This window comes from Xiphophorus hellerii, chromosome 13 (assembly GCF_003331165.1).
Source record: "Xiphophorus hellerii strain 12219 chromosome 13, Xiphophorus_hellerii-4.1, whole genome shotgun sequence".
Taxonomy (NCBI): domain Eukaryota; kingdom Metazoa; phylum Chordata; class Actinopteri; order Cyprinodontiformes; family Poeciliidae; genus Xiphophorus; species Xiphophorus hellerii.
The window spans coordinates 18856565-18872769 of record NC_045684.1 but is presented as its reverse complement, the minus strand read 5'-3'; the positions used below and the strand labels follow the sequence as shown (position 1 = coordinate 18872769).

The following is a 16205-nucleotide window of genomic DNA, read 5'->3' as shown; positions in this document are numbered from 1 at the left end:
AGAATCTCTAGAGGTAATATATGCAATTTGAGAGAATATTTTTTTAAAAATTACAAAAGCAAAACATTATAGCAGGAAAAAAAAACTGAGGTGTACACAAAAAAATACTGTGTAAATATATATGTTTATGCAGACTACTCACACTACAACACATATGTTTATATAGTAATTGATGCATATACAACATAAAACAAAATTTCTCGCTTTGTATTCATGTTTGTATATGTTTGAACGTGGGATTCTCAGTGTTGCCTCAACTTTGCGGAGCCTCATCAGAGTTTAATTTGAACCATAACTCAGCGATTCTATCCGTAACTGGATTAACTTGAAGTTATTATTTAGATTAACAGCAATATTTCCACATTCCATATTAAGTCCATCAGGACACCAATTTAATAAAAGCAGCTGGGAACAGCTGTTTCTGTCCATAGTATGAAAAATGATATTTAGTTCTCAATGAAATTAGGTAAATATCTTTTTTCTAGAGATGCACATAAACAAACCATTGGAAGGTACATGCAACTCTATTTTTATTTTAGGGTTGGACATTGTGTTCCACTCAGAAGGCTCTAAATTTCCACTACAATCTACATTGTGATGAAACTGCACTGCTTATATTGCTGTCTACACAAAAAAGGAGAAGAAAAGAAGTTTGAGGGAATCCTTATTTGGTTTTAAAATTTATCTTTAAGGCTCATTTTGAGTCTTAAAGATAAATTAGCCAATTATAGTTTTTCTTCTGATTTTAGAATGATTTCTACTCTTTATGTGCCACATATTTACATTTTATATTGTAATAGAAAAATGTGGACATCCATGGAGAGTCCTCTCTAACCCTCATGGGCAGGTACAGTTTACAAAATTTAAATCAGGCAATTTTTATATTTAAGCAGGCGGCGGATGCACAGAAGAAATAGGAACTCTGTTTTACAGCAGCATTAGAAAGGGGTCCCATTAAATAAGTTCATCAAAATCTTTATTCAAAAACATAAAACATAAAATACAATTTTTTTCCACAATCAGCGTAATACGTTTTAAGGATTTCTTCTGTTTAGGTTTTGACTACATAAACATTTTGACTAATAAAAAATATAATTAAGTTTCTCAGACAATTGAAAAAATAAAATGAACAACAGAGGAAGAAAATATTTTATACAAAAATGTTACTGAATAGTATGTTCATGTACTGCCCCAAATATGCACTCAAGAATTGGCTGAGGCTCCTTTTGCATAATTTGTTGAATCAATGTAGTGTGGCATGGAGGCGATTAGCCTGCGGCTCTGCTTGGATACTAAAGAAGGCCAGGTTGCTTTTACAGTGGCCTTCATCTTGTCTGTATTGTTGGGTCATGTTTTGGTCTCTCTCATCTTCGTTTTAGGCTATGAGAAAGCCTAAAGGAAGGCTCTCTCCAAATCATCACTAACTGTGGAAACTTCACACTGTACCTGAGGTAAAAAAAGATTATCTGCCTCTTCAATCTCTCTGTAATTGCCAGTCCAGTTTGTTTCCTTCTTTGGCTGTGCAAGTTGCTTCATACATTGTCTCTGCTTAAGGACTGTTTTAACACAAGTCAGGTTATAATAGTTTCCTGTGTCAGTGATTTATGAATATTCCCCAAACAGCTTTGCTACACATTCCATTTACAGCAATGTGCACCTTCCTCTACCACTTAACTTTCCATTGATATTCTCAAAGAAAGCTCTCTATGAACATCCAGCTTTGTGGCTTACCCTCTTTGTGAAGGGTGTCACTGACAGCCTGTTGAACACTTCTAAAACAGAGCAAGTCAGCAATTCTCCACAAGGGTAAGCGATAATATATATTAGCAGTATAATATTTCTTCACTAAAATCCTTTTTATTGTTTTCATGTCATATTCCAGTTCTGATTTTAGAATTTTACTAGCTCTACGCTGTAATAATAAAGATTTAACAGAAAATAAAACACATCACTCTGCGTAAAATTAAATTATATGAGTTTTTTGTTTCAAACAAACACCAATTTATTGAGCTGCATTTAGTAAAGATTATGATTTGTTGCTGATCTGTAGAAGAATGAGGGAAAGTTCATACCAAGCATGTGTCAATTATTGATGTTTTAAGTGATATGGATAAAATAATTAGCCAAAAAAAATGTTGTAACAAACTATTTGTAAAATGTGTAGATGTAGATATAAACACAGCAAATGCAAATTTTACTAAATTGTATGAATGCAACAACGTAATTTTTTACTTTTTTAAAATTGAAAATTACAATGCTGAGCTTTGAAACTTTGCATAGTTACTTTAATGAAAAGGGGACATTGTACAGCTCAAACATAAACCTCCCCTTTTGATGCGCTAAACCAAATTATACCTATAAACTAATACACATCTGGATTATAGACATCGAGAATTAACTTATTTTGATATATAAATCACTAAAACATTAATATTGATAAAAAGAGACTTTACCATGTCATTGCGTCCAAAGAAGGTGTATACAGCATAAAGGTAGTAATCAAAGAGCTGCGATACACAGTGGATGACATCAAAGGCAATCGGTTTCAGGATGTTCATCATCTGCATGTACTTTCCTGAATAGAGAGAATGCAAAGGAAGAGTTATTTCACATACTTTGATAATCTGACTGAAGAGTGCAGCTCTAACTATGTCCCAGGTTGTTTGGTGTCATTAAGACATAAGCATTTTTAAAACAAATACTGATTTAAGGTTCAAACCTTAAGTAGATATTTGGGGACATTAAAAATAATAAAACACAGTAAGTTAATCTTAAGGGAGCTACATTAGAGAAGAACTTAAACAGCTACATCCTGCATTTCCAAACAAATGGCAAGGACTTAATTTAGCAGAAATTTAATAAAGGCTATAAATACAGAGGAATGGAAGTGTAACACGGTGTCTACTGAGTAAAAACTGATGAGGGGAAGAGAGAAGAAGAAATAAGCTCAATCTTGCTCCCTTTGCCTCTGAGACAGAACTATTTCTCAAACTCATTTATTACAGACTTTCTCTTGAATTTATTCTGAGAGCTTTGGTTCAACCTGATTCCATCATAGCTCTGCAGAGTACATTGGGAATGACTTCAAGTTTTTCTAATCTGCTAAAAAGTCAGTATAACAAATCCAGTGAAGTAAAAAATAAAATGGTAGAAGTAAGTTTTCAGATTTTTTATTTTTTTGCTCTTCATGCACAAGAAAATTGAATTGGTCTAAATTCACTTGGTAACAGATCTAACACCACTGCCTTAAAGATAAGTATCTACTCTACTTCTGATTTGTCCATGAAAATCCTTCCACGTCAACCAAGATCATATTTTATCAACCAGGGTGTGCGGAAGTCTTTAAAGTCTCATCACAAAAACATGCGAGCAACATCTTGTAAAAAAAAAAAAAAAAAAAAGGCCAGAGCTCAGGGTAGAGGCTAACCGTTATTCGAGCAACTTAGTCACACAGACATAGCGCGTGTCAATCGGCAATGATTTGCCTTATTGATGAATAAATTGAAATCTCAGCGGGTGGGAGGGAACACACGCTGCAGCTGAGTCTGAGCTCCTCAGGAGGATATAAGGTTATATGGGAAAAAAAGGGCTTTCGTGTGTACGTGCAGCACCTACCAACAAGCCGGATGACGTTGAGGGTGGTGTTGGTGAGAATCGGCGCGCTGGCCTTGCTCAGGTTGTAATCTGACTTTTTCTTGCTTCTTATGGTCTCTCGGGACACGCTGAGCCATGCAGAAGAGGGAGAGTGAGAGAAAGCAAGGAGGAGACCATGAGAAAGTAATTCACGTTAATATCACTAATCTTTGGAAACGATTGGTTGGTGTGGGTCAAAGTCCTATAATTGATCTATCAGAACCCATTACACATGGTAAGAGATACAGCTGGAGCCTGCTGCTGGGAAAAGCTTTGAACTGATGATCCTGGAGCTCTACATCCCTGACACCAAGCTCAATGAGCCAAATTAGCCAGAAGTCATTACCTTGGCTGCTGTCATTGCCGGAAATGTCATATACCTGCATGTGGTCACGCAATCCATTCAATGATCAACCATCAGTAAGTATTGCTTTCATTAATAAAAATGAACATTTTAGTAAGCATTTTGTATGAATGAAGATGGAATTTCAATGGTTTTGATCTCTAAAACCACTGCAATATCAGTGGATCGCAGCAAATTTGGGAAACTTAATTTTCATGTAATACATAGGAAATACTAGAATGTTGCGTTTTTGTTTTTTTTTCTACTACAACATATGGGGTGATTGGGATTTTTGATTATGTTAAATTAATAAAATAAATCCTATAAGTTGCTGTTTGCACTTTTCCATTTACAGCATGAAAAATACATTTTGTCAGGTGTGTGTACGCTTTTCCCCAGCAGAGAGCTCTGTATGTGTGATCCGAATGCGCGAGGGGTGTCGATTCTTCTGTCTCTGAAACCAAAAATATAACATTCTGTTCTTGTCGACTTGGTTTGGAGGTTCTTGCAGCTGTGTCAACTTTTTCTTCTATGCGGTATCTGACAACTATTATATACAAATGCTGCAGTCGGAAGAAACTATAAAGAATTTCCAAAAGTTCTGCAGCCAAGTTCTTGGGAAGAACTTGGCTGCCAGAAAGAACTTTGTTCTTGTTCTAGTGGAGCATGTACGAGCTGGTGGAGAGAAGGCCTAAGCCGATGGTGGTATTTGCACAGGTGACAGACCCATTTAAATTCATCACATCCTGAAAACAGAAATAACATATAGAAAAAAACCTCCAGAGCTGCAATTGATTCATTGTATCTTTAAAGTTAAATAGGCTTATAAATATATGCAGGAAAAAAGAAAAACATTCACCAGTATTAAATGCTGACTCATCCTTTAATAGAATAGAGCAGTCACTTAGGAGGCAGTAGTAAGAAAAAGGAAAATACACTTTTGAAAGCTTTTTGACAGTAAAGCAGGGTTACGCAGAGGTGAACTAAACTGACTACTGAAGGGGTAAAAAAAAAAAAAAGGAATAATTTCACACCTTTACAAACATCTTCAGAGAAACATTTAAGAGATCAGTGTGCGCTACTGTGATTTGTGAATCTCTACACACATTTAAAACGGCCTGGCCTGTGTGTCAGTTTGACGTGTGGCACTGTAATAAGGCCACAGAGATCTTACCTCTTCAGAGGGGCGTCGCCTGTCTGCTCATCAACATAGTCCTGCTTGAGCTCATCTGGGACGTCGCTGTCACTGTCGTAGTCCTGATAGACACTCTTCTCCAGCTCGTCTGATTCATACTGGAGAAAGTTTAGAAGGGATAAAGATCAGAGATGATTAAAATCAGGTTCAGCAAATGGAGAAAATGTCAGAAAAACAAACAAAAACTCACTTGATTCAGGTAGAAAGGGTACAAATATTCAATAATGCCTCAGATCAAAATTCAAAGAAATACTTCCTAAAATAGGATGATGTTTTGTTTTCCTAAAGAGGATTTTCAGAGAAAAATGATTTCTCTGAAATGATTTAAATATGTTACAAAATAAATGGAGACGGCTGTATTGACTAAGGTACCAAATCAGAAAAATACACTCATGAAACATGACACTTGTGTAACAAGAAGACAAAAACGGTTGCCTTCATCAAATAAACCTAAAAGATGCATTGAATTTTGTGCTTTGTACAAGGAGACATGGAAAACTGATTGCCAATAAATCTAACAACTTGTTTTCTTAACCTTGACGGCAACAACTCCCATTAAGTATTTCTGATAACTGGCGATATGTCTGTGGAGGAATTCAGCTCTATTGAGGGTGTTTTAAAGATCGTCTGTTAGAGGTCATAGCAAAGTATCTCAATCAGATTTAAGTCTAGAAAACTCCAATCTTTTTTTTTTTAAACCAATCAGGTTTGCTTCTGATTACAGGCCTTGTGAAAAACTTAAGGTCTTAATCTAAACATTTTCCTTCAAGATTTTCTGGTGACTATGAGAATTCGTGTATGGCAAGTTATTCAATGTGCCAAACACACGGCCCGCCACTTCAGTTCTTGCCGATCAAAGAAGACCTACATTAAATATCAAGGAGTATCTAATATTTTCTGAGGAAAAACATGCAGTGGAGACTACTGCTGTGACAGAGATCTGATTCTTGTTCTACTGTTTTCTGTTTTCCCTCCTAGATTTGGGTTTTTATTTTCCTTGAGTCCTTGATACACTCCATGAATCATTTTATTTGGGTGGCCACTCCTGGGAAGGTTCAAAAATATTCCATCATATCTCTGTTTTTAGATAACGGCACCCATTAAGGTTCACTAGAGTCCCAACACCTTATCTATGCTTTGTAGCTTTTTCTAGACTAACAGGTGTCAGTGTCTTCATCTGCTTTTCTACAACTTATTTAATTTTTTTTATTTTTTATTTTTGAGATCTTGTAGCGTACTTTATGTTGTCAGAAAGTTCTGTTTATTTCTGAATTTTACAGAATTCAGAATCAGGCAAGGGTAGTTTAAAAAGATCAGACTTGCAATCCCGTGATGACTCTTCATTCTGAATCCGTACCCCGTTAGATGCGAGAACATCCTCCGTCTCCTCTTCCTTGTGCTCAATGTGCATCTCAAAGGGGTTCCCGTCCTGATGATACTGCTGGAAAAGTGACAGCTCCTCCAGAGCCGGGCCAGCTGAGGAGGCAGCCTGTCTGCTTGGGGAAACGGAGGGAGAGCGGCACTGGCCCATGAATCTGAACTCCTGGATTAGAGAGAATGTGACAACAAAAACACAATTTTCATCTTAAGTCAACATCAATTATACTATCTCACAAAAAACAAACAAACAAAAAAAAAACACTAAGGGACTGATAGATAATTACATTTTTTTTAAATGTCTTTACAATAAGCTTATTTTAGATCTGGTTCAAATTTAACCACAATTTCCAGAACATCCATGACTGTTTGGATGCACCTTGGACACTTGTTTGAGTGTGATGGTAGCCTTGGTAGTGAAAGATGTTTTGTTACCTACCAAACTACTATACTACTGCCACAAACTGACAAATTGATATCTGCACAAGTAATACACAAAATTCACTTATAAATATGGTTGGTTTCTGCGATATGAGAGAACGCAGGTTAAGGGGACAGCAGCCAAGCACATCATGCTGTGTAGTACTTCTGTGTTTGTATAGAGGAAATCTAATTAATGAAAAAGGAAGGAAAATGTGTAGGTTTGATAACCCTATCGTTGCACAGCTTGGACTTGCTGTACAAATGCACCATAAATGTTTCCATCATGGTCGTATGTTAAAAGCAAGGTGCATATAGAGTCTTACGGAATTGGATCAGGAGGTTTTCACCAAGAGAGAACAAATGGGCAGATTTCTTATAGATCTGAGCTGTGTAGATTGAATGATTATCTCTATTATTACTTTTTGAAGTTTCAAAAAGCGTTAATCTTTGCTGATGACGTGGGAAAAAGAAGAAGACAGTTTTATTTATTTATATCAATAATAATGTGTTCATCCTAATATATGGTATACTGGACACTGTGATGCACAGTGACTTTTGTTGACAGGTACCAGGCAGGAAGGGGGCAGAGAGAGAAGTTTTGAAGAAATGCAGAGCAGGTCTCAAGGTAGAGAGTCAAAACCAGGACGGCCGCGTTGAGGACAATCGCCTCTGTATATGGGGCACCCATTCTGCCACCTTGATGAAAACATTTTTGCTTTTAGCTGCAACCTAATTGCCAAGTACATGTGCAATTTGGAGATGTGAGTAAATTGTTGTAGAAGAGAATCAGATGTCACAGGGAGACCGACACATACAGATTTGCATGGGCAAGTTTTCTACAGATACTTAGAGAGATACTATTTGGTGTACTCAAAGAATTGGGCCAATGTGTTTAAATCACCTGGGGCACTGCCAGCCAGCTGTGGGTATGTTAGCTTGTTGCCTTGGGATGACGCGAGCATGGCCTGTCCTGCTTTAAATTCTCTACTAATAAATCCACAGTGAATCAGGCATGCCACGATCCACATTCATAAACCATTATAAGCTTAATAGGATCTGGGTCTGCTTAAATCAGTCTGGGAACACTCATGCTACATCACACATAATGGGGAGCTTAATGCGTACTCAATGCACCCCATAGGACCAATTCAGCCACATTCTGGCTGATTCCGAAAGCAGTGGATCATTTTTGTTCTGGCTAAATTAAGCTAAATATATCAGACACAAAGTTTTCATTGTTGGTTATCATATGTGAAGGACATCTGGTATAAGTGGACTAAATGAGGCTGGGCCATTCAACTTTTCACTTGTATTAACTATTGCCCAAGAGCGCGGGAAAAACCCCCCAAAAAAACCAATCTGCATACCTCCTGGGAACGACAGCCGTTTCATGTTCATTCAGGTTACATAATGAGCACTAAGAACACTCCGACACACACACTTATTCACCCAAAGGTGCAAAATATAGAGATTTAGATTTTTATGTAAATTTCTAATGGCGATGTTATGCTATATGTGAACAAAGCATGAATAAAAGTTATCTTACTCCAGCTTTTTTTAAAACTTTCACTTACATGGAGCTGGGCAATGTTAAAGTTGGACTTGACTGGACATAGTTCCCATGTCTCGTTTTCCAGAAACATCCTAAGCTCTTCCAGTCGTGCTCTGGACAAAAACACAGAAGAATGAGCACAACAATGAATAAAAAAAACAATAAATCAATAAAACATTATCTGTTAAATAGCTAACATATAATCTTTTGCAAAATTGCTCCTGTATTCAGACAGTTTGAGATTAACTGTGTGAACATGAACAAAACCACCAAAAGGTCACTGAAACTCAGCAGGAAGGAAGAAAGATGTGTCCGGTCTGTAAAAAGATTTTGATGTGTTAACAGCTCAAAACAGCCACCCCGGTGTTCACCTGTCAAGTTAATATTATCTCATACTGTGTAACATGTCATCACAGTGTTAGCTTTAAACTCTGCAGGACACCTTTTATGTCTTAAGGGTGTTTGAAATATAAGAGGTGACAGAACACAGAACATGGGAAGAAAAAAAAACACAAATTGCACGCTCAACTAAGCTTGGTACGTGCACTAATTGGAAAATTTTGTACCTACTGCAGATTGAATTAAGAATTAAAAGATGATTAAACTAAGAAAGGAAATCAGTCAGAGAAAAAGATAAAATTTCTGTCATTTTTGTACCATTAAACACTCATATTGAACTTAATGGTCACTAAATCACTTTCAAGGTGTCCTCATCAATAGTGTAGACATCTGCCACTCGTTCTTCACATCCTACAATCTTTCAATTACAAGTAGGCTTTCATACCCAAATTATCTCCATTCCATCTCCATAAATCCTTAAATGTATTCATTATGTCTGTCTTGAGCCACCTGATTGTTGGACGTTTCGTCAATAATCACTGATACGTAACCTTAATGCTGATCAATGCGTGTCCTCTCTGATGACAGGGCGCCGTCTGTGACTGTGAGCACATATTCAGGAGGTTGGCAGGCTCTAATGTAATCAGGATGTAAAAGGGATTTTTTTTTCTCCTCATTGAGTGTTGCCATGTAATTACACATTTATTCCAAAGAGGATTATGCAAGTGATGGAGTGTGTTAGAATTAGCCAATGGCTACCATTTTGCATAGAACGTTCTCTCCTCATTGAACAACTTAAAGTCTTGAAAGCTTTTGCTTTTACAGTATATAAAAGTATATCTTTTACAGACCTTTTTCTCAGTCACTAACTTTCACATTATTGTAGAGAACAATTAGTTCCTCTCACCTGTGATAGTTTTTGAAGTAGTTCACACTCTGGCGTTTGATAGACTCCTGCAGAACCTCTGACTTGCTGCCACAGAACTCCTCACCAACCTGCATCAACCTGAAAAAGCAGAATGCGATGAGGTCAGAGAAAAAAAGTAGAAAAGAAATCCCCCCCCAAAAAAAGTTTCATCAGAGCTTAGTTGTTTTGGATTGTATTGTGTTGTATTTTATTACATAATACAACAGAATTTTATCCTGGTAAAATGTGATGCATTAGGGGCAAGAGTATGGAAGAACTGAAATTTGGGATAAATTACAGGGACTTTGCTACAGAGTAGTACAAACCTATTACCTATTGCCTCTGAGCCCACATCAAAAAAGTAAATTTTATTTTATATTAGTGTTTGTATTTACCCGTATAGGACACAAAAAATGCAGACATATCAAACAGAATTTGAAGGCTCTGGAGTATTTTTTGCCGTGTGTGTCTATTTGACAGAAAGCAGACAGCTGCAATATAAGCTCACCTTTCACATAACTATAACTCAGCAGACATGAGACAGAAAAAAAGGGAAAGAAAACCTAACGTAAGGAGAATGTGTCGAATAAGCCAAACACAATTCTTATCTTCAAAAAACTAAATAATGTGATGTTTTCATCTACTTCCTTACACTTGTTTACAATTTTATCGAACATGCATGAACTTCTATTTTTAATCACATATTGGATTAATGAATGTAATTGGTATGCAGTTTATCTAATTGTCTGCTTTTACTTTTATCTTGTTCATGTGATATTTCATTATTAGCATGTTTCGAAGTTTATTAAAGTTTCTGATGGCGACAGACCACACTGAAAAAATCCTGCAGGTCAACCTGATTAATTAACTACAACGAGCAGCTTACAACATTGTAATGAGTAATATAGCATTATTAATAATATAATATGAAAATAGATTAGTGGATAGACATATGGTAGGATAGATATAATCAGAGTAAATTTAGCCAGTAATGACAAATCTAAATATACCTTCATTCATAAAACCTTCTTAGGCAGTGATGTAGATTAATTTCCCTAATTTGAGTGGATGTGCATCAAAGAATAAGTACTCTGATGGAGACAGACAACACTGAAAAATTCTGCAGGTCAACCTGATTAATGTGACCCAAGGAGGATGGAACGGCGAAAGCAAGAGAATGAAGCCCAATTAGCAGAACGAAAGCGAGCCGTCTGGACCGACCCTGACACGTACCTGCTGATGACATCTAGTACCACTATGAAATCATCGTATTTGAAGTTTGACATGTCCGTTCCCAGAATATACACCTTCACCTTTAACTGGACATCCTGAGGAGAGACGCGGAGACAGGGATGGATTTGGTAATTTGAAAGATGAGTGCTGTAAGTGGAATCAGAACCTGATAGAAAGCTAATGAATTGGGACAAAAGGTAATGTTTGACTGCAAACCTGCCAGATCCGCGTCAGTCCATGCTCCAGCTTTTTCTTCACATAGCTGCGGTCCACAGTCAACTCATCAGGCTCTCCTGCTGCATCATCTACAGGAAAAATCAAAGAAAGTACCCAAAAAGTGTTATTAGACATTAACGGAAAGAACAGACAGAGAGAATGTCTTTCCATTCTGGTTTTCCTCCTAAAACTAGATCAGCAGCCAGTTAAGTTAAGCTGATTAAAAATGCTAATCGCTGTTAGATAAAGGATACATACAAACATTTCTACTGCTCCAATAAATAGAAACATGAATGTGAAAATGCGGCCTTATTGGATCAGTAAATCTGCCAGATTATTAAAGTCCTTCCCTGTCAGCTGATGACTCAGCTGAGAAAAGCTGTCAGCCCTGGTTGACACTCAACATCTAGAAGGCATGAAGGTCACAAACTCCCAGCAGAGATACACGACTGACAGCAGCTCAGAGGCCAACAGTACAGGCATGGGCGACCGCTAAATATCGAGTCCTGCTTGCTGTCAGACATGATTCCTTCTCCATCATGAGCTCACGATCCTCTTTGTTGCGTCTCCATTGTTTTTGTCCCCTTAGATCAGCTGACAGCGTTATGGCAACATCAATACTCCTCTTTAGCTGAAAATTGCTTCGATAAATCTCAAGCTGCTTCCCTTACAGAAAATAGATTTTTAGGAAAGCCAGCAGCAGTTAGCCTTTAAGTCAATAAGTAGTCAGCTGTCATTCTTAAAATAAATCACATTACCAGAATTGGACTGCTGGTGTGGTTGGTTGTACTCCATTTACAAGGCAATAAATTGTACACTAGCAAAAATATGGAAAAGGTATTCCATATCTATCTGACAAAATGTAATAACTGACCGTTACAGTGGTATAAAAGAAAATATTTGCTCCCTTACACTTTTTTTTTTTTGGCAAACTGAAATGTTTTATAATTTTAATATTGAAAAAGCATAACTTCAGCAAATTTAAAAGCAGTTTCATAAAGTGATTTTATGCATTAAGAGAAAAGCGATATGCAAACAATCCTGGCGCTGTATGAGAAAGTAATTATTGTATAAATACTAAGCACTGATACAAGTACCACAGCTACTTATTGCAACTCATTGAGGCATTCCCCCAAAGACCGAGCAATGCAAAATTTGATACCCCAAATTTTGAAGAATTAGTGAAGAGGGCAGAATTTTCCAATTAAAAATTACCAAGGCCGGGGCGTGCCGTGGTGGCGGAGGGGTTAGCGCGACCCACATTCAGGCAAACCGTAGCCTCGACGCGGCTGTCGCGGGTTCGACTCCCGGACCCGACGACGTTTACCGCATGTCTTCCCCCCTCTCCTTCCCCCTTTCCTGTCAGCCTACTTTGAAAAAGGGACACTAGAGCCCACAAAAAGACCCCTTGCAGGGCGATAAAAAAAAAAAAAAATTACCAAGGCCAAGACAGAGTTGAATTAACTGGTAGGTTGTCAGACAAGTATGCTATGTAATAACATGTCTAGAGAAAAGTGAGACTTTCTGCTGCTTCTATTCACTGCTCCTATGATGAACACAACCAAACCACTGCAGTGTTTGTTACCTGCTTAAACAAAAAAATTGGAAATTGAACCGTTACTTTTTGTGAGTGGTCACTGTGTTATTCATTGGTGGCCAATGTCTAACATTCTCATTCCATGGCAACATTTGGCAGCCAAGGAATGATGGAAATAACTTTTGTCTATGAGCTTGGAACTCAAACATTTAAAATCTAAATGAGATGGCATTTAATTTAAATTTACATTTAGGTTTATTGGAACTGCCAGAGGAAAAACATCTTCAGCAGTTGATAAAAAAGTGTATGTCACTTTATGCATTGTTTTGACCCATCATTCTTGGAAATTGCATGAAGTATATCAGACTTGAATGTTAGTATTGTGACAATTTAAGAAGCTGCATAAACCTTTCAGTATTTTTTGCATTTATTCTGATATAATTCAGTTGACAGCCCTACACCATTTTTCAATTCTAACATTTATGGATAATTAGCTATTTCCTCCAATAAGAAAAGATCGAAGAGCTTACAGCAGTGCAGGATATTTTGATTCCCAACTCTATTCTCTTGACCCTAATATCACTGGTCAGATTTTTAAAATTATTAATATTTGACAGAGATAGTGGAAACAAGTATATGACTCATTAAAAGATAAAAAGTAAGGAGTGAGAAAGCAATTTGACACATATAGTTCGATTTAATGAGCACACTGATGGCACTGTATGAGCGGGGCTGTGAGAAACAGCAAAAAAATTGGGGGAAGACGAATTGGAACTGAGTTGGAGAAAGCTCAGAGCTCAAAAACAAGGAGAGAAAGCTGAAATTGCTAATTATTAACTGATTAGGTAATCCACAAAAACTGAAGTCGATCAGTGCTGCAGAATTAAATATCTAAAAACAATTATCGCTTTCTTAACAGTCACCTCTCTTCCTAAAAGTTTTGAGTGTTAATATGTTTGCAGGAAACAGAAGAGAAAAGCCTCTGGACTAACATTATGCCAGTGCAAATTGAGTAATTGTACTGCACTGCATTTGCCAGCAGATGCAACACAAGTGACCGGTAATAGGACAGCCTCCTTTTCTCCAGAGGTTCCCCTAATTACAAGTATAAATAAAGCTCTATTCTCATTCTACACCCAAACAGACGACAAAGTAATAGGTCAGTAATTTATTTCTACAAAACCACCTAACTTATTTCTGAAATCACAAAATGAACAGCCAGCTTTCCTGTCTGCAAACAAGAGGCTGGATAATGATTGTAGCAATGTTATCTAATTTTTTTTCTTCCTGATGTAGCACAATTGCACAATTTGCTATAACCCCTTATAGTCCATACATACATAGTCTTGTACATCTGTAAATAAATATTTATATCTCGTAGAGCACTTCTGGATAGATGCAAACTACATCTTGTTGCTTGTACTTGTGACAGTGCAATGACAATAAAGTTGAATTCTATTCTATTCTATAGGTGAGTAAAGCAGCGCTAGAGAAAAACCTGAGCACTTTTGATAGTTCAAAACTTATTTTTGCAAGTTCTCTATGAAATATTTCTATGCCACTAAAGCGGCTCGAGTGCAGGCTGGTTTACTTTGATAGCTGCCTTATTTTGTATGCGTCACACCGGGAGAAAAGATAGAATTTAAACATGCCTTGTTCCTGACAAGTCTGTGTCAACATCGGTAAAACAGGACTTCATTTCCTCTCAAATCAGTAACTAAAAATGCACACAGAGCCAATGCTGTGGCTTTTTATCTCTTTTCCAGCTTGTGCAGGTCGTTTGATTCAGCACCCGGCATCTGTTTGCTGTTCCCAGTGTAGATAATGAATGTTCTCAAACTGAATAATGTTTTACAGAACAACAAGAAAAAAAATATGTAGTATTAAAACACCAAGGGAGCTTTGAATGCAACAGCACTACTTCATGTACTTTAGCAATGTTCATAATGACACCACTCTCTGTTAAATCAGATAAAGGAGCCAGTGATAGCATGGTTACGACATATGTACTTAATTCTTGGAAACTTTTTTCAAGTCTGGTCATTTCATTAACATAACAAAACAATTGTTGTGCCAAATTTGCATAAAACTGCAAAAATTTCTAACACCTACAATGAAGAAATGAAAACCAAAATGTTAAAAATCAAGATTTAAATAAATCATACAAAAATGAAACACAAATATTCTAAAAGGCTTCAGGAAACAAATAGGTTTTTTTTAAACTAACAAGGAACTTTTCATCCACATGACGGCTACCTGGGCATTTTCTCTTTTCCAGACATTTCTCTGTAAATCAGAGGAATGGTTGTGTGTAAAGATCCCAGGAGAGAAGCAGTTTCTGAAATACTCAGACCAACCCGCTTGGTACTAAGAATCATGCAACGTTCAAAGTACCTTAAATCCCCTTTGGTTCCAGTTCTGATGCTCAGTTTGAACTTCAGTTTCTCACAGTCAAGCTATCTAAATGAATTTAGTGGCTTTAGCTGATTTGCTGTTTGTGTTGACAAAAAGAAACACCTATAAAATGTCCAATGAATACATAAAGAACATCACAGAAAACAAGACTCAAAGGACTAGCTGTCAGGCTCTGACTTAGCATTTATCCCCAAGCACCTCACTGTCTTTGCCCTGTGGACAAAAGGGACTGACACATTATTAAGCTCATGATTTTTGATATCACAGCAAAGTAGCGCCTGTCAGTTTTTACTTACTGCAGAAATATGATTGGTAGGTAGTGGACGTTTGGAGCTTTGCCGTCAGTACAGTCAGAACACCATGTTCAATGGGATCATCAAAGCCTCTTCAAGAAATCTCTACATAACACAAGCCCCACCCAATTCATTCACACACCTCCTCCCCAAAAGCAAAGAGGTAAAGGTGAAAACCACTACAAAGCCAGAATGGAGGTCACCTCTGCACCGAAGACATAAGTGACAGCCAATCAAATACTGAGATGATAGATGTGACTGGTGAAAGTTAAATTAGAATAAGTCCTTTACCCTCCAAGGATGATGGCATCTGTTGAATATTGAGAAAAAGAAAGGAAGACATTACCCGCTTAGAGTACTTTGTATATCTTCGTGTTTTCATGTTCTGAATCATGAACAATGTGGAGCGGAAAAAAAGCTTTGGGATTTCAAGAACGCAGATATAATAGATTTACATGTACATCCAAGCACAGATTTTGTGTAATTAGTGCACTAAGATGAAAGGCCTATCAAGAAGAAAAATAGATTTTCCATTAAGAATGTCAGCCTTTCCATTGTACAATAGCTAATAAAAGAATAAAAGAAATAAAAGAGCGTTGACTGATGGTCTATGCATTCATTCTGCTGGCAATGGGGCCCTTCATGCCTTCTGAACACAAAGTGTTCTTGTGATATTTGAATGCATAAGATCCTGAGAAATACTGTTGCTGAAATGTGTTGTTAATAAAACTTACCACCACAT

The 16205-nt window shown here is 37.1% G+C and overlaps 1 protein-coding gene across 2 annotated transcripts in view; it reads right to left on the bottom strand.

Annotated features, from left to right (window-relative positions):
- The window catches only part of vps50 (VPS50 subunit of EARP/GARPII complex), a 114430-nt gene that overhangs the window by 43252 nt on the left and 54973 nt on the right, over nucleotides 1-16205 (bottom strand). For both annotated transcript variants that reach the window (XM_032580316.1, XM_032580317.1), the window contains exons 14-21: nucleotides 11219-11307; nucleotides 11003-11097; nucleotides 9770-9868; nucleotides 8546-8636; nucleotides 6529-6714; nucleotides 5151-5269; nucleotides 3616-3722; nucleotides 2454-2575 (exon numbers count right to left, since the gene is read on the bottom strand). In XM_032580316.1, the coding sequence (XP_032436207.1) occupies nucleotides 2454-2575; nucleotides 3616-3722; nucleotides 5151-5269; nucleotides 6529-6714; nucleotides 8546-8636; nucleotides 9770-9868; nucleotides 11003-11097; nucleotides 11219-11307 (908 nt within the window). The remainder of the gene's footprint in view (nucleotides 1-2453; nucleotides 2576-3615; nucleotides 3723-5150; nucleotides 5270-6528; nucleotides 6715-8545; nucleotides 8637-9769; nucleotides 9869-11002; nucleotides 11098-11218; nucleotides 11308-16205) is intronic.